This window comes from Oncorhynchus mykiss, chromosome 7 (assembly GCF_013265735.2).
Source record: "Oncorhynchus mykiss isolate Arlee chromosome 7, USDA_OmykA_1.1, whole genome shotgun sequence".
Lineage (NCBI taxonomy): Eukaryota > Metazoa > Chordata > Actinopteri > Salmoniformes > Salmonidae > Oncorhynchus > Oncorhynchus mykiss.
Genome location: NC_048571.1, coordinates 52,881,929 through 52,905,070, shown reverse-complemented (window position 1 = coordinate 52,905,070; position 23,142 = coordinate 52,881,929). Strand labels below are relative to the sequence as shown.

The 23,142-nt window shown below is 42.2% G+C and overlaps 1 protein-coding gene across 2 annotated transcripts; it reads right to left on the bottom strand.

Moving 5' to 3' along the window:
- Positions 1-1,934: 1,934 nt before the first annotated feature.
- glut1a (glucose transporter 1A) lies at positions 1,935-22,571 on the bottom strand. 2 transcript variants are annotated; one of them, XM_036981846.1, is made up of 11 exons: positions 22,192-22,571; positions 21,222-21,272; positions 12,837-12,932; positions 8,933-9,093; positions 8,549-8,789; positions 6,310-6,472; positions 5,889-6,076; positions 5,675-5,779; positions 5,456-5,557; positions 5,091-5,294; positions 1,935-4,915 (listed from the first exon to the last, which is right to left on the bottom strand). In XM_036981846.1, exons 1-11 carry the CDS (start codon positions 22,207-22,209, stop codon positions 4,715-4,717), a joined length of 1,530 nt encoding a protein of 509 aa, XP_036837741.1. In that variant the 5' UTR covers positions 22,210-22,571; the 3' UTR covers positions 1,935-4,714.
- Positions 22,572-23,142: the final 571 nt, after the last annotated feature.

Genomic DNA, 23,142 nt, shown 5'->3' with positions numbered 1-23,142 from the left:
AAAAAATAATGGGAACACTTAAACGACACAATGTAACTCCAAGTCAATCACACTTCTGTGAAATCAAACTGTCCACTTAGGAAGCAACACTGATTGACAATACATTTCACATGGTGGAATAGGCAATTAGCAAGACACCCCCAATAAAGGAGTGGTTCTGCAGGTGGTGACCACAGACCACTTCTCAGTTCCTATGCTTCCTGGCTGATGTTTTGGTCACTTTTGAATGCTGGCGGTGCTTTCACTCTAGTGGTAGCATGAGACGGAGTCTACAACCCACACAAGTGGCTCTGGTAGTGCAGCTCATCCAGGATGGCACATCAATGCGAGCTGTGGCAAGAAGGTTTGCTGTGTCTGTCAGCGTAGTGTCCAGAGCATGGAGGCGCTACCAGGAGACAGGCCAGTACATCAGGAGACGTGGAGGAGGCCGTAGGAGGGCAACAACCCAGCAGCAGGACCGCTACCTCCGCCTTTGTGCAAGGAGGAGCAGGAGGAGCACTGCCAGAGCCCTGCAAAATGACCTCCAGCAGGCCAAAAATGTGCATGTGTCTGCTCAAACGGTCAGAAACAGACTTCATGAGGGTGGTATGAGGGCCCGACGTCCACAGGTGGGGGTTGTGCTTACAGCCCAACACCGTGCAGGATGTTTGGCATTTGCCAGAGAACACCAAGATTGGCAAATTCGCCACTGGCGCCCTGTGCTCTTCACAGATGAAAGCAGGTTCACACTGAGCACATGTGACAGAGTCTGGAGACGCCGTGGAGAACGTTCTGCTGCCTGCAACATCCTCCAGCATGACTGGTTTGGCGGTGGGTCAGTCATGGTGTGGGGTGGCATTACTTTGTGGGGACGCACAGGCCTCCATGTCCTCGCCAGAGGTAGCCTGACTGCCATTAGGTACCGAGGTGAGATCCTCAGACCCCTTGTGAGACCATTATCTGGTGCGGTTGGCCCTGGGTTCCTCCTAATGCAAGACAATGTTAGACCTCATGTGGCTGGAGTGTGTCAGCAGTTCCTGCAAGAGGAAGGCATTGATGCTATGGACTGGCCTGCCCATTCCCCAGACCTGAATCCAATTGAGCACATCTGGGACATCATGTCTTGCTCCATCCACCAATGCCACGTTGCACCACAGACTGTCCAGGAGTTGGCGGATGCTTTAGTCCAGGTCTGGGAGGAGATCCCTCAGGAGACCATCCGCCACCTCATCAGGAGCATGCCCAGGCGTTGTAGGGAGGTCATACAGGCACGTGGAGGCCACACACACTACTGAGCCTCATTTTGACTTGTTTTAAGGGCATTATGTCAAAGTTGGATCAGCCTGTAGTGTGGTTTTGCACTTTAATTTTGAGTGTGACTCCAAATCCAGACCTCCATGGGTTGATACATTTGATTTCCATTGATAATTTTTGTGTGATTTTGTTGTCAGCACATTCAACTATGTAAAGAAAAAAGTATTTAATAAGAATATTTAATTCATTCAGATCTAGAATGTGTTATTTTAGTGTTCCCTTTATTTTTTTGAGCAGTGTATATATATATATAGAGAGAGAGAGAGTGAGAGAGAGAGAGAGAACAGTCTCTGATTGCGTGATTTTTCAAAGCTTTCTTCCTTTGATGTCTGGCCACTTATCCAGACACGGACACACACACACACCCAGGAACGCTCGTACACACAAACAGACTCACACACATTTACACTTACATTGGACGAGACACTTTTGTTTCCCTGACGATAGCATGGTGGCACTCAGGAACCAATAAGGATCTTCTCTTACTTGCTTATCAAAATACTGTAGTATACATCAAATTATTAACTACATGATTTAGATCGGAAAGCACATAAATTATTCGAAAAACAGATTATGCATCTGTCATCATTGATTAAAATCTGAACTCAATTCTTGTGAAAATAAATAACCCAGCTAATTTCCATGTTTCCCTGTATGCTTGTTTTATTTTATTGATAAAAAAATCCAACCACACATCTTACAAAAGAAAAGAAAACCAACAGGACACTGACATCATAGCACACTGTTTTACAAAAGATTGTTCTGTTGGAGGTTCATATCCACCCAACATACACACAGATGCTTTAACAAAATGTAAATTAATACTGCACTAAAATTGAGAAAATAAAAACATCTAATAAATTAGACATCTAATAAATAGTATATATCATTCAATGGTTCATGTACAAAGCTGAAATAAGATTGTGTTAATAGTTATCTCAAACAATATTTCTTCAGAGAGCAAATCAGAGAAAATAAAGGCAGGTGTGTTTATTATGCAAAAATAGATGTACAGCTACCGATACGAGTAGTAACTAAAATAAAATATTTATATATTTGGATTCTCTAATTTCTATTGTATTTACATTAAAAGTCGTGTGGCCTCATTATGTGCAGTGATGGATTTCTCCAACTGTTTTATGCATACATCATGTGTTAATAAATGTGTTTATAAAATGCCCAAACATAATTGTCAAAAACTAAACACACAAAGTACATTGCATTTGATTTCAGTCCATAAGTGCATCTTTTTCTCTCCATCACAGGGTCCGACATATGCCAAGTCTTTGGTGCCAACATTGATCCTGACATTTGATGACTTAGGGCGACATACAGTCAAGGAGGTTGCAGTGTTTAACCGACAGATTGTTTGTGGAGGAGACTGTACTAAAGAGTCCCATATCATTTCAAAGACGCATACATATATTTGCATGCATGTGAATGCACACAAAGTCATCATGGAATGATTACAATGGATGTTTCTTGTGGAGTTCTGTTTGGGTCAAGGGCCATTACGAAAACCATTTAAACCACTTTAAAACCATATTCACTTTAGACTCGCTGGATAAGCCTATATTAGATTGTAAAACATATTCTGCCTACCTTTTGATTTCAAATAACAAAGACCTGTGAATGTAGGGATAGGTTAGGCTAATCATGTAGTTAAAAAAACAAACAATGACATCTAACCCAATCTCTTTTCAGTAACATAACGGTGTTCCACATTTTGTAGAACATTTTGAGAAATACTCCAACTACTATTACGTAAGATTTTTTTTGTGACAAAACAACCAACATTGTGGATGAAAAAATGCAGCTAAAAACACTTCTCAAAATGCCTTATAAAATGAAAGGAAAACTTATTGAAGTGGCACAGCAGTCATAGACAGGAACCTCTACATCAAGAGGTGGAGTCGCCTGAATCAGCAGGGTTGTCAGCTATGTGTCACAAAACATAACTGAACAATATAACAGCCCCTACAGTGCTGAACTATGCAAAGGCATTGTGGAGTTACAATAACAAAAATCACAACTTTTCTAAAGGGTGTAAAAGCACTTTCAGGATGAAGCAGACCTTGGTACGGCTGGAAGCCACATTACATACTAGACCCTGTTTGAAAGGAAGCCTGTTGTGAGGGACTTCAGTTTAGTTTTAGCGGGGGGTTACGCTCATATTAGCATGCAGTGAAATAGGCGTACGTTGCTTTTCAACAGTTTGCTCTTATGAAGAAGCGGATGAGTGATTCCAATGATCAAATCTACTGTCATATTCAAGGCGCCAACTACCATCACTAGTGTCAGAGTAGAAAATATTTCAACTAGTCCTATGATTTCATAGTGTAACATTCATGCTCATGGGTATTGCTTGGGAATTAAATATTACATGTACACATACAGTAGTACTTGGAGCCAAAAAGTATGCACCCAATGTTTGATAACATTTTTGTAACAGTGCTGTAATTCACTAAGAAATAAACCTCATAAAAAATGACTCTTTATGATTTGATTTATTTTTCCATAAGAAACAAATATTTCTAAAATAATCAAAAATCTGGACAGAAGTTAAAAATGAGTTGGTAAAAAAAATATTTACATGGCATACAATGTCTTGAGGGTCTTGATTGATCCAGTAAATAATTTAGGTCATAAACAGAGGGTCTGTGTAACAAAGATCCATATTGTTATATGTAGCCTCAGACATCCCCTATGTGGAACACAATAACGATTCGCTGTGGTTTAGTCTCTGGACTGGCAAAGCAAGTCAAGTTGTGGTACGATACAGTAGAAGGCCTTTCATTGAGGGTACTGCTCCCCCTGTTGGAAAACAGTACAAATGTCATATTTCAATTCCACAACAACTGCTCAAATTTGCTGTGGCTACAGTGTTGCTACACAGTATGCTCTGTTTCATCAAGTAACAAAGGGAACAAAAACACAAATTCTGAACTTTAAAATCATCCCTTACTTCAATGAGAAGTACTGAGACCTACATAAGAGACATACGCATGGATATCTAAACTGACAAAATGATTAAGGCAACAGACAAAATAAGAGAAAATAAAATAAAAGTAACTTGGCGGTGACCGTTGTATAATTGAAGACCCCCCTTTTCGTTCTACTAACCATCTACCATTCCAACCCACCTTCTGCCACCCATGTCCCTGCTCCCACCAAGTTAGTGTTGTGATAAGAAGAGAAAGGAGCTAGAGACGTTGAGACAGGGGATCGGGAGGGGGGATCGGGGCATCTGTTCTCTGCTTGGTGAAGATGCCTGAAATGTAATGACAACCAGTGTGTCAGTTTAGTAGTCAGTTTGCACGCAGTTAGTGAGTGGTCCCCTCAGGTTGGGGTGGCCAGAGAGGGTTCAGGGCCGGGCCTCATCAGCGGGAGTGGAACGAGAGGAGAGGGGAGGGACAGGTGCTTAGAGCTGAGAGTCAGCCCCCAGGCTGTTGAGCTCCTCTGGCGAGTGCTTCTCTCCACCAGTGCCAGACGACTGGCGGAACCCGGCCGAGATCTCATCAAACGTCCGGCCCTTGGTCTCAGGCACCTTGAAGTAGGTGAAGATGAAGAAGCTGAGCAGCAGTATGGTGAAGATGACAAAGACATAAGGGCCACACAACTCCTGTAGGGTGAGACGGAGAAGAGAAGAAGAGAGAACATTGATGACACAGTTTATTAAACAGTGGGCTCCAAACAAGCGTGTATTCAAACTACCAGTTCATATATATCAAGATTAGTATTTCTACAACATTTACCATGTTGAGCATCTGCCTAAGAAGGTTGTGCTCAGTGCTTACCTCTACATACTGGAAGGCCATGCCCACTATGAAGTTGGCAGTCCAGTTGGAGAAGCCAGCCACAGCGAAGGCCGAGGGCCGGGGACCCTGGGAGAACAGCTCAGCCACAATGAACCAGGGGATGGGACCCGGGCCGATCTCAAAGAACGCCACAAAGGCAAAGATGGCCACAATACTCACGTAGGACATCCATGGCAGCTTGTCCTGATGGAGGACAAACAGACAGCAGGGGGTTAAACTACTGGTATTTATTCTACATATTACATTAACAAGGACTAGTATGAAAAAAACAAGTGTATTTCCTCATTGATTCCTTATGAGAGCTGCTACCATTATGTGAAGTGTGTTATAGTTAGTCTAAGTACCAGCAGAGCCAGAGCGATGGTCATCAGGACGGCAGCGCCTGCCATTCCTATCAGCCCCAGCAGGTGGAGAGACCTGCGTCCAGCACGCTCCACCACAAACAGCTGAGGAACGGAGAGAGGATTGAATTATACTGTCTAAACACAAATTAAGTGCATCATGCATCATGTGCACCAAAAATGACACAAAATGACACACCCGTATCTGCCATAGTTACTCACCGACACCACAGTGAAGGCCGTGTTGACCACACCGGCACCAATTGTAGCATAAACAGGCTGAGCAACTCCGGCCTTCTCAAAAATACGGGTAGAGTAGTAGAAAACCTGGAGGAAACAAACAGCATAGATTAAAGTTACAAAATAGACATGGCAGTATAGGTGTTTGTATATGTGGAGTGTGTGTTAGTGGTGAGAAGTATGAGAAGTAACTCACAGCGTTGATGCCAGAAAGCTGCTGGGAGAGCTGGAGCATGATAGCGATGAAGATGGGCTGGCGGTAGAGTGGCGAACGGAACAGCTCTAGGATGGTCACCTTCTTCTCCCTCATCATCTGCCTGGCCTCCTCCTTCATCTCCTGCATGTCTGCACTTACGTCTGTGGTCCCACGCAGCTTCTTCAGGACTGACAGGGACAGGGAGAGAACGGAGGTTACATTACAGTCTGCTAGGGCTGGGTCACTCCATACCTGGTAAATTCAGACAATTCAGGGATGAGTTTAAATTCAACTAATGAATTGAAAATAAGCCATTATTTTAGATTCAGAATCTTTTCAAGTCATTCAATCTGACAGACCTGAAATTGGCTGAACTGATGACATATGAATGTGTGTTTGTGTATAAATGTACTCTACTCACCAGTTTTGGCCTTGTTCTCCTCGTTGCGGTTGATGAGGAGGAAGCGGGGGCTCTCAGGGCAGAAGGGCAACAGGGCACACTGCGCCAGGGCTGGGATGAAGGTGAAGCCCAGCAGGAAGGGCCACAGATATGTGTTCCCCATTAAGGCCTCCATGCCAAAAACCTGAACCAAAACACATCGTTAGACCACCATCAGATTAAGCCTTCTTGTGCAAACTACCGCCATACCTTACTTATTTGTTAACCTAAAGACGTATGAGCAGCCAGACCGAGCCGGTCTCAGGGATGGCTAACTCGGAGACCCCTCAACCTATAATAATAATAATATATTCCATTTAGCAGACGTTTTTATCCGAAGAGACTTGCATGCGTACATTTTATGTGATCCGGGCAATCAAACCCACTATTTCGAAGTTGCAAGCGCCATGTTCTATCAACTGAGCGGTAAATCCGCTTTTCGTTTTTTTGCATGTTACGTGTGGAATAATCTCCAAAATAAGACATTTTATGATTTGGTGCTTCTAGGGCAATTCAGACGGCTGATTGAGGACATATTTACTGAAACATATATTTATTTTCTATGATCGTGTTCTGTATTTCTGTTTTGCTTTGGTGGTGCATTGATTTTTTTGTAATTACTGGGCTCATCTGTAAATGAGACCCTGGTCTCAGCCGGACTCCCTGTCAAAATAAACATTTTGTTACGTTACAGCCTTAATAAAAATTTTTTAAAGTTGTTTATTTTCCTCATCAATCTACACACAATACCCCTTAATGACAAAGCAAAAACAGTTTTTTAGAAATGTTTTCTAATCTATGAAAAAAACTGAAATATTGCATTTACATAAGTATTCAGACCCTTTACTCAGTACTTTGTTGAAGAACCATTGGCGGTGATTACAGCCTTGTGTCTTCTTGGGTAGGACACTACAAGCTTGGCACACCTGTATTTGGGGAGTTTCTTCCATTCCTCTCTGCAGATCCTCTAAAGCTGTCAGGTTGGATGGGGATGGTCGCTACACAGCTATTTTCAGGTCTGTACAGAGATGTTCGAATCGGGTTCAAGTACGGACTTTGGCTGGGCCACTCAAGGACATTTAGAGACTTGTCCCGAAGTCACTCCTGCATTGTCTTGGCTGTGTGCTTAGAATCGTTGTGCTGTTTGAAGGTGAACCTTCGCCCGAGTCTGAGGTCCTGAACGCTTTGGAGCAGGTTTTCATCAAGGATCTCTATGTACTTTGCTCCGTTCATCTTTCCCTCGATTCTGACAAGTCTCCAGGTTCCTGCCGCTGAAAAATGTCCCCACAGCATGATGCTGCCACCACCATGCTTCACCGTAGAGATGGTGCAAGGTTTACTCCAGGTGCTTGGCATTCAGGCCACAGAGTTCAATCTTGGTTTCATCAGACCAGAGAATCTTGTTTCTCATGGTCTGAGAGTCTAAGGTGCCTTTTGGCAAACTCCAAGCAGGCTATCATGTGCCTTTTACTGAGGAGTGGCTACCGTCTGGCCACTCTACCATAAAGGCCTGATTGATGGAGTGCTGCAGAGATGGTTGTCCTTCTGGAAGGTTCTCCCATCTCCACAGAGGAACTCTAGAGCTCTGTCAGAGTAACCATCGTGTTCTTGGTCACCTCCCTGACCGAGGCCCTTCTCCCTCGATTGCTCAGTTTGGCCGGACGGCCAGCTCTGGGAAGAGTCTTGGTGGTTCCAAACTTCTTCCATTTAAGAATGCTGGAGGCCACTGTGTTCTTGGGGACCTTCAATGCTGCAGAACTGTTTTGGCACCCTTCCCCAAAATCTGTGCTTCAACACAATCCAGTCTCAGAACTCTACAAAGAATTCCTTCAACCTCATGGCTTGGTTTTTGCTCTGACATGCACTGTAACCTGTGCGACCTTATATAGACACGTTTGTACCTTTCCAAATCATGTCCAATCAATTGAATTTGCCACAGGTGGACTTCAATCATGTTGTAGAAACATCTCAAGGATGATCAATTGAAACAGGATGCATAGAGTCTCTTAGCAAAGGGTCTGAATACTGTAAATAAGGTTTTTGCTTTGTCATTATAGGTAGTGTGTGCAAATTGCTGAGGATTTGTATTTATTTAATACATTTTAGAATAAGGCTGTAACATAACAAAATGTGGAAAAGGTTAAGTGGTCTGAATACTTTCCGAAGGCACTGTATTATCTATTATTCTCCATATAATATCCCTGTGGCCACTGGCACTGACCTGTGCCATCAGGATGCCTGTGACAATGCCCAGCTGGTGGAGGGTACCCAGGGCTCCTCGAAGGGCAGTGGGGGCCACCTCACCCACGTACATGGGTACAAAGCCAGTTGAGAGGCCGGAGTAAAGTCCCACCACGAAGCGCCCGATGATCAGCATCTCCCATGAGCCACCCATCTTAGAGAAGCCCATGAGAGCAGCGGAGACAAAGGCCAGCACGTTGGCCATGAGCATGGAGTTCCTCCTGTGGGTACCACAGAAATAGTCAATTACAATTACTGTACAAACCTTTACATGTCACACATATTAAACAGTACATAGGCCATCCACGTCATATAATCTCACATAACACAGTTGAAAATAAACATTGTAAAATTACGTATTTACCTGCCAAAGCGGTTGACAAACAGGCCCACGGAGAAGGAGCCGAAGATACCGCCGACAGAGAAGATGGCGACGGAGACGGACCACAGGGTGGTGAGGGAGGTCTTGCTGATGTGCTCCTGGTAGCGGTCGAACCATGTCTCATTGAGGAACCTCTCAATAACCTAGCAGAGAAGGCAAACGAAACAGTGCCAAAGAAAGAAATCACAGTCAATTGTTCACTTGTTTTTTTAATTGAAGATTATTGTCCTCATTGCCATTGGCCAGGTGACTGCTGTTTTGGTGTCTGGCCAGTAGATGACGGTATAGAATTGGATTTCAGGGCCATGTTTCGTACGAAAACATTCTGAACGTTGTAGATAGAATTGCCACAAATAGAGCCGGCATTCTTATTCTACATGTTAGAGATGCATGTTTGTTCTACATAGCATATTTCTATCTGAACGTTCCAAAAAGTTGCGTCCTGCTGAACACGCCCCTCGTTTTCCTTCAACAAGGAAGTTTATGAAAGAGTGAAGTGTTGGGTTTCAGCCCCTTCCCCCACAGTGACTTATCAGTGTTGACAGAAATACATAAGTCCGCCCAGCTTGTGATGGAAGTTAAGCTGTACAGGCTGGGAAGAATGTGCCCTCTATCTAGCACTTCTAGCACTCAGCACTGAGCCCTGCCTCCTCCTGTCCTTATCTCCCAAATATCACCGCTGGCTCCTGTCATGTGCTTTGCTGATAGATTATACAATATACTTCTTTACCGATACTTACATAACACCGAGTGATTCATATAGAACTGATAATGTATGTATAAGTCAGCTGAGGGGTAGGCTGTTCAAGATATGGCATAGGGTATGTCATATTTTATACAGACCCAGAAAGTTATCCTAATTATTCTGCAAATAAGTGATGACAAATCTAATATAGCCTAGCCTAGTCAGCCTAACACTGTCCAATAAAATCAACATTCTTACAGATAGAGAATGTCTGGTGTCTGACTCAAGACCTAGCAAGCACCTGGCCACAATGAAATACACTGTTCATTCATGACCGTTGACCCTGCTCTGATTAAAGTGTTAATGCCTCTGTGGACTCCTGGCTAGGCAGGCAGTCAGGTCTGTCTGTGCTACAAGGTGCCCAATTTGGAGCGGGCAGGGAGGCAGAAGGACAAACAGGACAGCAGCCCAGGGCCCTTGAGAGACACCTAATCTAATCAGTGCTGCACTCTTTAGAGCGGAGGGCCTGCGTCACAACAACCAGCATCACTCCATCCCTAATCATAGAGAAAGAGAGAGAGAGGGGGAGGTGGGTTGGGGATAATCTAGGGTTTCCATATACAGTAGCAATGCTGTTCTCACATTTACCCTAAATCTGGATGTGTCTCTATGTTCAGCAACACTGTCATTTCTGTGAACACTTCCCTGCACTCTGTATGTTGCTCCTAAACAGCTGTGGCATGGTGTGGTATTACTGAGCATGTGTCAGTGTGCTTACAGTATTAGTGTTTTATTAGATTTTTTCTTTCACTTTGACATTGTAGAGTATTTTGTGTAGACTGTTGACAAAAAATGGCAATTAAATAAATTTGAATCCCACTTTGTAACACAACAAAATGTGGAAAAACTAAAAGGGTTTCTGAATACTTTCTGAAGGCACTGTATGCAGTAATCAATATCAGTAGTACTATAAAATAATGTAAAACAGTGCTGGATCACAGACAACAATGGCAGCGCAAGGTAGCCACTTAAGACATAATGACAGACAGATGAGTGTGTAATGGAGCAATAAGTTGTCTCCTGAGAGAGGAACACCAGGACAGGAGTAAGCTCAGACTGCAGATTAGTGGGATGAAGGGACATGTCCACAGAGCCCTCATATGACGAAGTTAAGGTAGAGGGTCTGTGTGTCCCGTGTATCTAGAGTCGAGGCTGAGCAATATGTTTTTAGGAGTCCGATACTAATTAAGTTTTTTTGGAAGGGACAAAACTTACTGATACCGATATCTGCTGATATACTGTTTTATGCCGGGGAAATTAAAAACGAAACAACTGTCCAAGAACTATGCTTCAAATGTTGATTTCTTACATTGTGACAATAATGACATATCATGAGAATGGACGCAAGTGTTCAGATAAGCATTAGATTCATGTTTATCATCCTATTTATTGAATATCAGTTATCGGTGGAATTATTGTCCAATACTAATATAGCAATAAAAGGCCAATATGTACGGGATACATTACCTTGGAAATAATGGACAACACAGCGGGACGAAGTGGAGCTGAGTCCCTTTGCAAAGTCCATTTTTCCAAGGTAATGTACAGAATGGTGGTGTTTATCCCGCTTATAGAACAATTGCCAAATAAAACAATACTTAAGGACACATTTACCAGTAAAAAAAAATATATATATATTTTTTCATTTTTATAAGCAAATTCATACTTTCTCATAATTTGGTTGCTCTCATCATTCAGCAAAGTAGCTGCATTTATGTTTATTTCAGCCATTTTCTATTGACATTCATTTCAATACATCCATAACAATGAGCTGATGATGCCCCCATTTTGCCTGGCATAGCTAGAAAAGTTGGCCTTCTCATCAGGACACTTGTTGACACTGACTGCAAGTTACAAGGAGATCGCACTGCATTTCAAACACTAGGCTTGAAGCAAGCTAAATAGTTTGTTGCTAGTAAACGTGCCAATGACAACCGAATTCTAAAATATCAGTTGCTGAAATCAGCTGGTCAAATTAGAAACATGTGGGAGGATTTGACCATTTTCATGGCGGAAGGCAGAGGAGAAATGTATGTTCATCACTGGATCCCACCAGAACAAGTGTAATCTTATGTGGTGAGTAGAGGGGGTAGGGGAGGGAGGGAAGGAGAGGACAGGGGCGCCATATGGACCACGTCAGGTCATCAGATGCTCCCCAAAAAATATGTCTCTGCAAAAACAAATCAATGCTAGTAAGCCAGCTATTTTTTTTCCCTCGTTGGACCTGCATTTATAATGTATTCAATTTTAGCTTGTGTGGTTGTTGGATTAGATTTCAGTAACTTTGTAGCAAGTACTGTCTGCATGTGTAGGTGGATATTGCGTCATGATTGCAAGGAGTCCTGATATCTTTTCAAACTTTTTGGGGTTTGTGTCCATTCTAGTATGCCCTTCTAGCCAATCAGAAACAAGTATTCAACAATGCTGTGGTATAACAGCTGATACTATTGGTAAACCGATATATCGGTCGGGCTCTAGTATCCTGGCAACAAGGCACCTGGAACTTTGAGCAGAGCTGAGCGCCACAAGGTTTGTTCAGACAAAGAGAAATACTGTGTGTGGCTTAGCCCTTTTACCTGAACTAAGAGATTCTTATGGAGCTTTCAGTAAACAAAACCATTCTGTAGAATAGCACCTACAGTAAAAAGCTGTCCAGGGGATACACTTACATGTGCAACAGTTTGAAGGAGTAGGGTCAAAGAAACTTGCTTAAGTTAATGGAAAAGAGGTTCATTTAATTGATGGAGTCACATATCACTGAGAGCTCCTAAATTATGTTTCCTTTAACGGAGTGAGTAGCACTCTCCTGGCTTTCTCCTCACCTACAGTCTGGCAGGCCCTTTTGGGGCATGAAAACACTCCTTTACACATGAATCACATCACAGAGGTCCTCTAACGGAGAGAGCCCTGGATGAGATAGGCCTACGTCGAGTTATTATTAGCCCCCTTCTTTCCACGTGTTGCAGGGAACATCTTGTCTGGCCTAGACAGGCACAGGGGCAGTCCTGTCTGGGAAAAGGTGTCAGTGACGATTTGAAAACGGTGTTGTTGGGATAAATATAGACGAGCCTTCCACGCCCAATTCCAATCAGTCACCCCCCCCCCCCCCCCCCCCCCCCCATCTCATCCCTATGGACTCACCTTCTGAGGGGCGTTGATGACACCTGTGTTGTAACCGAACTGCAGTGAGCCAATCACCGCTGCTCCTACTGTCAGCATCAACTGGAAGGTTACTTGCTGCAAAGAGACAGGAGAGAGAGTCAGTTAGAAATCACCTATCCTCCAAATCTTGTAGCTACCTAGAGTTGACAGGCTTATTGTATTATGATAACAAATCTGTAGGCGTAGTTATCCCATTGATGCCATTCCATATAGGCCTAGGCTAGATAGGCCTTTAGGAATATTTTGAGAGAACCTAGGTACTGTACTGTAAGGGTTAATCAACTTAGTTTTACAATAACCATTGACTTCATCCTGTTCTACTAGTTAGACAAGTCATTTCACTATGAACACCTTGAAGAGTGACAAGCACAATGCCATGATTCTCCTGACTCATGTCCTTTGCATGGACATTCTGTGTTGTTTTGACTGCACATCACTTTAATGAATGTGGCCCTGGTAATGTTTTAGTTCCTAAATGCTTTTCGACCTCCTCCGAAATGTAAAATAACTTGCCTAACTTGAGCTGCAGTTTCCGTAGAATGGGCTAGTATCCGACATTGTGCAATAGGTGGTTGTACCGCCCCAAATGTGTGTGATAGTGACGCAACTTGCAAGAAGGCAATCTAGCCTCAGTCCAAGCAGACAGGAGGGGAGAGTTCATCCTCAAACTGTCCACCTCAGGTGGTTGAATGTAAATATTGGTGCATTAGGATCATGTGTCCACACCCAGCTCTCTCAGAGGAGTGGTGGTTTAGTCCCAGGCATTGTTCTTGTTCCGGTTAGTTCTAAAAATCATTTGATGGGCTTAATCCCAGTGGAGCCCCAAGGCAGGCAGAGATTATCCTCATGCCATCAAGTTAACATCACACATAATCCTTTTCAGATAAGCCATTATGCCACTTTCACATTTCATGTAGTGTGTCTGTTTCTAAGTCAGTATTGTAGTCATATTGGGGTTTAGGCTACCCATGAGTCTATTTTTTGAGTTGGTTACAATCGTGAACAGAAGAGGTATGTGGGTTACTGGTAATGGGAGTTTTCCACTGTTTGGGAGTTGTCTGTATCTGTGGTGATGTTTTGGTAGTGACATGGCTGTTCTGTTAAAGTTAGAGTTAGCCTTAGTGGTTCACACCAGTTGTGATGGCAGCGGAGATCCTCTTTCTTACTCATGTTGTGATGTGACTATATTGGGATTACAAACTTAAAGCCAGTGTAGTTATGACAAGGTCCCACATGTCTGTAAAATGTGTGTGAAAGTGAACCATCCCAAAACTATGACACATACGCTTTAACACATTGTTACAAAAAGCACTCAACTATATAAACTAAGATATTGAACTTTCATGATTTCAGCGTTGCGTCATTGGTTGTTATAGCCTAAATGTGTTTCTTATCCATGGGTTAAACTAGGCCCACTAGCAGGACTATCTGACAGGGGAAAAGGGAATATATAAGGCAGCTTTTAAGGTTTGAGAAGAAATACTCAAGGCTATTCTAAACAAAAAGGGGAGGAATAACATTTTTGTGAATTCTGAGATTCTTGCCTGGGGGTATGAAGAGGGTAGGAAGCTAGAAAGTTTGGAAACACTCTGTACAGTGTAGCTCAGTAATAGAAGCCCAAAAAAGGGCAGGCCTGAAAGTTTTGTGGGCCCACCCCACAGTAGCATGTTGACCAATAAGGTTCCACACAATCAATGAGTAGATGGGGTTCAACGAGTGCATCACTGGGTTGTTATAACCAGCCCAAGTACAGGATGTGAACACACACCACACACATATACACATGTTCAGGAATCCAGAGGTTTTAAAGCTGTTGGCTAGGTTCTTAAAGGAGCCATGCTTCCTTTCAGTGAACCAGTTATGTCATTCTTATATAGACAATAACTCACTTTCGTAAAAATACCAGTTTTCGAAATTAGCAAGAGAGACAGTCTTCCTTCAACACTACACTCATAGGCTACCTCCCTCTTGTTCACTCAAAAGATGTGCAAGTTTTAAATGGCCACTGCTTGAGTGAGTCTGGGACTCTTTAACACAGCCAAACTGGTTTGCAAATACTCCATAAATATGGAACTTCACTGGAGTGTGTGTGTGTGTGTGTGTGTGTGTGTGTGTGTGTGTGCGCGCATGTGTGCGAGTATGAGGAACTATGAAACACTCCTCTGTGACATTGCGTTTAAACTAGATACCAGTGTGTAGAGGGAGACCATGCCTTCCCCCTGGCCTAAACACACACACAAACACACGCACTGCAAGTAGGAAGAGTTAGGGCAGATCTTGTGTTCTATGCTATCAGAAAACATTCCTTCCTGAAAGGGGATGGTCATGTATCATTTACCTAGGAAACAATGAAGTCACACCCTTCAGCTCGGAGATGGTTGTCGCAGCCTTACAGACTAATACTGGCCCTTTAACACATAATGTCACCATCTTTTTAAAACAGCTGGCGTCACCAGCCGTGTTAACATTCCGGCTAAAGATGTATTAATTTGCATTCAAATGTTTACTTTGAGTCTTTTGATTAGTTAAGCTATACAAAAAGACCTTGTTATCACATGATGACTGATGACTCATGCCCATGTTCAATAAGGAACTAAAGGTACTGGTTATATAATAAAACAACATTGTCAATGAAAACAGCTTTCATTGAGACAACAAAATCAGGAGAGTTTAACTGGCATACTGACAGCATACAACATCTCTTACCATTTTTAGAACTTGTTTATGTTAACATTTTCCTAGTTCTGTCAGCGCAAGCGAACCTCCATGCAAATAAATCTCCTTCTCCTCAGGAGTGAGTCTGTGAATTTCTGCCCAGTCACGGTGATGTGGCTGGCGAATTGTTGACTGTGGCTTTAGGCTTAGTTGGTTATAATTGAATTCATCTAACTTAGAAAAACACAAATTGAATATTTAGATATACAACCTTTTTCCAAAAAAAGTGTTTTGCATGATTACAATCAACGTTTACGTTTCAGGCCTGCCTCATCTAATGCCTCATCGGTGAAACCTCTTCACATCGATGTGATGCATGAGATCGTCTGGGCTTGAGCAAACATCTAAAGTGATCATTCAGCCTGTCCCTTGAGCAACAGTTTACTCAACAAAGTCCAATAGTTAAATTATTGGAGGTAGTTAGGTAAATGAGATCTACTTCATAAGATCAACACAAGCAGTCCAGACGCAGTAGCCAGTTTATACTGCACTGATGAATGACGATGGTGAGACTGTTCTTAAAAGGAACGAGGAACAGGGGTTGGACCACAGTTGTATGTAGAGTTGTGAGAGTCAGTTCCAAGTGTAAGATAGAACCTTTTTTCACATAAGCACTTTGTTGCCTAATGTCTGTGACCAAAGCCCTAAAGCAGACACTACTGGGTTTTGGAGGATGTCTGGTGAAATAGAATTACTTCCTGCTCTGTAATGTTTACAGCCACATCTTGCCTGTAAGTGACACCTAATACGCAATAGTTTAGTTCCAGTGAATTGAATCACCTTTGTCTATAATCTATAATTGTCAGTGGTCCCTCTCTTCTAACACCCTAGCCTCTTCTAAAATGACTGATGGTACACGTTGCATCATATTGAGTGATAGTCTGTGAGTAAACTGTCATGAACAGATCTACTTAAACATAACTGGTATCGTAGAATCTGTCTGGAAGGAATGGGATGCCTGGGATAATGAGCAGCAGTAGTTCCTGTGTTTGGCTTTTTTCATCACTGGTTATTTGGACAAATCATTCTTTATGCAATTTATCTTTGTTTCATCGTGTCGTTTTTTCTTCATTTTCTTCAGTTTAGTCACATGATTTCTCAATTTGCAGTACATTTGCCCATCAGTTGTGCAGCCAGACTTATTTGCCATTCCTTTTGCTTCATCCCTCTCAACTAGAGGTCGACCGATTATGATTTTTCAACGCCGATACCGATATCTGATTATTGGAGGACCAAAAAAAAGCAGATACCGATTAATCGGCTGATTTTATTTATTTATTTGTAATAATGACATTTACAACAATACTGAATGAACACTTCTATTTTAACTTAATTTAATACATCAATAAAATCAATTTAGCCTCAAATAAATAATGAGACCTGTTCAATTTGGTTTAAATAATGCAAAAACAAAGTGTTGGAGAAGAAAGTAAAAGTGCAATATGTGCCATGTAAAAAAGCTAACGTTTAAGTTCCTTGCTCAGAACATGAGGACATATGAAAGCTGGTGGTTCCTTTAACATGAGTCTTCAATATTCCCAGGTAAGAAGTTTTAGGAAGTAGTTATTATAGGAATTATCAGACTATTTCTCTCTATACCATTTGTATTTCATATACCTTTGACTATTGGATGTTCTTATAGGCACTTTAGTAATGCCAGTGTAACAGTATAGCTTCTGTTCCTCTCCTCTCCCCTACCTGGGCTCGAACCAGGGACACATCAACAACAGCCACCCTCGAAGCATCGTTACCCATCGCTCCACAAAAGCCGCGGCCCTTGCAGAGCAAGGGGAACAACTACTTCAAGGTCTCAGAGCGAGTGACGTCACTGATTGAAATGCTATTAGCGCGCACCCCGCTAACTAGCTAGCCACTTCACATCGGTTACATCAGCCTAATCTCGGAAGTTGATAGGCTTGAAGTCATTAACAGCTCAATGCTTGAAGCACAGCGAAGAGCTGCTGGCAAACGCACGAAAGTGCTGTTTGAATGAATGCTTACGAGTCTGCTTCCGCCTACCCCCGCTCAGTCAGACTGCTCTATCAAATATCAAATCATTACTTAATTATAACATAATAACACACAGAAATACGAGCCTTAGGTCATTAATATGGTCAAATCCGGAAACTATAATTTCAAAAACAAAACGTTTATTCTTTCAGTGAAATACGGAACCGTTCCGTATTTTATCTAATGGGTGGCATCCATAAGTCTAAATATTCCTGTTAAATTGCACAACCTTCAATGTTATGTCATAATTACGTAAAATTCGGGCAAATTAGTTCGCAACGAGCCAGGCGGCCCAAACTGCTGCATATACCCTGACTCTGCGTGCAATGAATGCAAGAAAAGTGACACAATTTCCCTAGTTTAATATTGCCTGCTAACCTGGATTTCTTATAACTAAATATGCAGGTTTAAAAAAATATACTTCTGTGAATTGATTTTAAGAAAGGCATTGATGTTTATGGTTAGGTACATTCGTGCAACGATTGTGCTTTTTTCGCAAATGCGCTTTTGTTAAATAAATCATCCCCAAAGTTGTCTGTCTTTGTTAGGAAGAAATATACCCTGACTCCTTTGCACAGAACGCAAGAGAAGTGACACAATTTCCCTAGTTAAAATAAATTCATATTAGCAGGCAATATTAACTAAACCTGCAGGTTTAAAAAAATATACTTCTGTGAATTGATTTTAAGAAAGGCATTGATGTTTATGGTTAGGTACATTCGTGCAACGATTGTGCTTTTTTCACGAATGAGCTTGTTAAATCACCCGTTTAGCGAAGTAAGCTATGATTCAATGATAAATTAACCGGCACCGCATCGATTATATGCAACACAGGACAAGCTAGATAAACTAGTAATATCATCAACCATGTGTAGTTAACTAGTGATTATGTTAAGATTGATTGTTTTTTATAAGATACGTTTAATGCTAGCTAGCACCTTACCATGGCTCCTTGCTGCACTCGCATAACAGCCTGCCACGCAGTCTCCTCGTGGAGTGCAATGTAATCGGCCATGATTGGTGTCCAAAAATGCTGATTAACGATTGTTATGAAAACTTGAAATCGGCCCTAATTAATAGGTCGACCTCTACTCTCAACTATGCAATTTTTCAATTCCTCATCAATCCACAGGGACTTAACATTTTTTTACAGTCATTTTCTTAATGGGTGCATGCTTATTAATCACTGGGATAAGCAATTTCATAAATGTGTCAAGTGCAGCGTCTGGTTGCTCCTCATTACACACCACGGACAAACAAATATTCTTTACATCAACAACATAGGAATCACTACAAAATGTATTGTATGACCTCTTATATACTATATTAGGCCCAGCCTTTGGAACTTTGGTCTTCCTAGATATGTCTACGATATTGTGATCATTACATCCAATGGATTTGGATACTGCTTTAAAGCAAATTTCTGCTGCATCTCTCCTGTGCTGTTTGTAACTACCCTGGTAGGTTGACTGATAACGTGAACCAGGTTGCAGGCACTGGTTACAGTTTGAAGCTTTCCAGGTTGCAGGTACTAGTTACAGTCTGAAGCTTTTTCTTGAGTGGGCAGCCTGATGGAAGCCAGTCAATATTTAAATCAACCAGAAAATATACCTCTCTGTTGCTATCACATACATTATCAAGCATTTCACACATGTTATCCAGATACTGTTAGTGGTCTACAGCTGCTTCCCACCAGAATGGGCTTTAGGTGAGGCAGATGAACCTGGAGCCATATTACTTCAACAGCATTTAACATGAGATCCTCTCTAAGTTTTACAGGAATGTGGTTCTGAATATAAATGGCAACACCTCCTCCTTTGGCATTTCTGTCTTTTCTGTAGATGTTATAACCATGTATTGCTACCACTGTATCATCAAATGTATTATCTAAGTGAGTTTCAGAGATTGTCAGAATCTTTTACTTGCAAATTATTGATTAAACAACATATGTTAACGTGGGCTATTTTTAGCACTTTCTGGGAGACTTGATTGTTTTCATTGCTTTACTGGGAAGCTTGGCAGAGGCAGACATGCTCATGTTATTTATGTTAGTGCAGGGTGAGCTGCACACAGTGGTCTTCCAACTAAGGCACATCGCCTCATTGCTAACAGTATAACTCTGGTTCATAGGCCCATGATTACTGCATGCAATAGCTGTGGGATCAGCAGAGCCATTCAGGGCAGTTAGAGGGACATAAATTATGTTACTTACATTGTGTCTTCCAATGCCCCTAGGATAATGTACATTTGCTGAAGCACTATGACAACTCAGCAACACAATGGTAGGGATTAACTGAGCTGGGCTTGGGTCCTGGTCTTAAACATACATAGAGGTCAATGGATAGACTGGGTGGTAGGCATGCAGACATGTTGTCAGACTGTCTGATACTAGACATACGTTTGTATTTAAGATCCATCTCATTTCACACTGATTCTGGTGCAAGAGTTGGTTCAAACCTAACACAATCTCAGATACAGTACAGCTCTCAGGAGAACAAGAGAATAGGCCTTACAGATGTAACCAAACTCTCCTTCACATGAATAGCAATTAGCAGAGAGGTCAGTACAGTGTGTACAATGCCTTCCACTTCTTCTAGGAAACTAATTAGGCTCTACGTTTGTGCCAGTTTCAATTACAGCATTCCCAGATCTCTTAATCCAATATTTTATAGAAAAGAGTCATTAGGCCTCATTAGAACAAACACACTGACACATACATTAAAGGGCATACTGAAAGGGCAGTCATGCAGAGGGAAATACAGCTAGTGGACCGTCTTGAAGGAAGGCAGTGGATTGAGTGGAATTAAGCTTTTAGAAGGAAGGAACTGAATGCCGGCTTTGGGCTTAATCAAAAGCCTAAACTGTCAGCTCTGCCAAAAATGTAACTGTTTCTTAGAGAGTTATCCACTCAACACAGACCAGGTCAACTGTATGCTTGACCCCAATTACCTTGTTTCTTACCCAAGAAAAAAAGAGGCCTCTACTGAACTAAAAACAAAGCCTATTGTTTAGAGTCAAGCTTTGAGAGGACTCACAATTTGTGCCCTAACTGCCCATGAATTCAGTCATGTTTTGATTGTTACGCTCTGCGCCGGAGGGGAAAAGCGCTATTAGTTGAATGCTTGTTATCTAGTCTATAAAGGGAACAAAGATGTTAGACGGTATTGTTATTTGGAGAGAGGAAGTTAAACAGCCACTAGGTGAGCAGTCAAACAGGGGATGTGTCTATCTGAATAGGTGTATCAAAGTTGGGTCAAAAGGTACTACTTTGCAGACAGATGGGCCAGAACATCATGTGTGCTCAGAGGTGAGTATGGATAAATGCTTAATATTATGCACACATGATTGAACCATGGCTGGTGACAGCTTGATGGCTTTTTGGCTGTTCATTTTCAACCACACCCTGGGTCACCAACACCTGCTTCCACCCACACGCTGACTGTACCTTCCCTGCCCTGCTGCACACACCCAAAGATCATAAAACCAGCCCGGTATGAAAATCCCAACCACGAGATGCTGATTAATAACACGCTCAGCGCGGTATTAGCCTGGACGCACACTCAAAGCTCAAGCTGCCTGTCGAAAGCAAAACACTAGCCTAATGGGAATTATGGCTTTGACCCCCTGGTGTTTTCCTACTGTGAGTATTCCCCTTTTCGGACCGCCCCTGGCCATCTGCAGTCCTGGTATCTGTGGGAACAGAACAGGACCATTCCCATCACGTCCATGACATACTGTAGCTTTCCAGCTGAGCGCCAGGAAATCACACAGCTCTGCCAAACCAAAAAAGGGGATACAGAAAAATAACAATTTACATGTTCACCATGTCAACCAGAAGTAAACAGTAAGCGAGGACTGGGAGGGACTTTGAAGTTGTTAGGGGGTTAACTAACCACACAGGATCAGCGGTAAGAGTCAGCCATATCAGAGACCAGATGAGTCACGTCTCTTCCTTTTACTACTGTAAACCAACAATAAGCAAATATTACATTGGACAAATAAAAATGTAAAACAAGTGAAGACCTCATATACTGTGATAAAACAGATAATCTCAATCTAGACTTTAATGTGCTGCCTTCCCGTGAGTAATGGCATCATACATGATACAGGCATGATGTCAACAGAGGGGGATGCAGGTTTATTAGCCAGGATACAGGTAATTTATCATCTTTAAAAAGGGATTATGAATAGCCAATTAGGGGCCACACACGTAGGCATACCGCACGATACGATTTGACGCTGGCGGCATGCTTCATTTCCCCAGCAGCCGGATATCCCACTGCGTCCAAATATGCTGGTGAGCAGCACAGCGCACATGATTTACATTTCAATTGAATGAAACAATGAAATGCTGAGTCAGCTAGTGTAACTTCTTGAAAAAAAGTCTTACCATTCTGAACCCATTGACATTAACAAGCTAACCTAACCAGTTTTTCAGACAAGCTAGCTTGTCTCCCCCACCTCTCTCTCTCTCCCCCACCCCTCTCTCGCTCTCTCTCTCTCTCTCTCTCAGAGAGGCACAGACAGACACACAAACACACCGTTTTGTATATTGGTTTCTAAGAATGCTTCTAACTAGTCGTTAGCCTCACTTAAGAGTCACAATTACCTTGCCGCCTGAATCCATCGCCGCAGCGTGGCTTGTCGATATTATTGCTGGCAATCTTTAAATGTCAATACTTTAGTTTGGGTAACTTCCGCGGGTCTTCTTTTGGCTCAGACGACGTGTCTCATTTTTACAGTTTCCCGTTTAAAAAAAAGTATGACTGATACAATAGGTCATAAAAAATAGTAGCTTCTTCTTTATTTTCAGAGTAATTCTTTGTTTCCAAAATGACTTCAGTTCATCTTGTTTATTCCCCCTGTGTTATTTCTGCCATGAACTCAAAACTTCAGATTAATTATGTCCCAAAGTTTTCTTGGGTTTTTGAAGTAGTTCGTTCTTCGAGTAGCCTACAGACTGCTCTTTAGGGAAATAAAACCGTGAATATATGTCCTCTAGTCCGACTACAGTGATTGGCTGACGCAAGAGTTTAGTTCGGCCCATGGAGGTGTGTAAGGAGGCCGGTTTCTATCTCTGAACTTCTATTGGTTTAAACGTGCACCGCTTTCACGAGGTTCCGACATTAATTCCGAATAGTGTCACGTCGTTGTGTTGAAGAAATAGGGTAGGTAGTTGTGTTAAGCACATCCTCCTTAATGTGTTTAATTGCACTGATACATTTTCTGGTGTTATTACAATTTGGTGGAGGCGCGAGCCTTGTAATAACATGGTTATTATTATACTGGTCCGACTCATGCACCAAGGGGGCGCAAATTTACCCACCATTGCTGATAGTTTTAGTTCATGGCGTGAAATGACACTGACAGTGGATGATGCGCCACCTTTTTATCTAATTTGCAACCCCCAAGTAGGCTATTTATAGGCTAACGTGATCTCGCCCACTATAAGGATAGCATCTCCATACTTAATAATACTTAATAATCAGTACTTTATCCCAATACTAACAGAGAACAGGTAGCCCAGGCCTTCTAATGATAACTTTGAAGGACAGCCCTG

What these genes read in the sequence shown, in the direction of transcription:
- glut1a (XM_036981846.1), bottom strand. An exon ending in TTTGTCAACCGCTTTGGCAG is followed by an intron (nt 8,790 to 8,932) that starts GTAAATACGTAA and finishes TGGTACCCACAG; the next exon opens with GAGGAACTCCATGCTCATGG. An exon ending in TGGCCTTCCAGTATGTAGAG is followed by an intron (nt 4,916 to 5,090) that starts GTAAGCACTGAG and finishes CTCACCCTACAG; the next exon opens with GAGTTGTGTGGCCCTTATGT.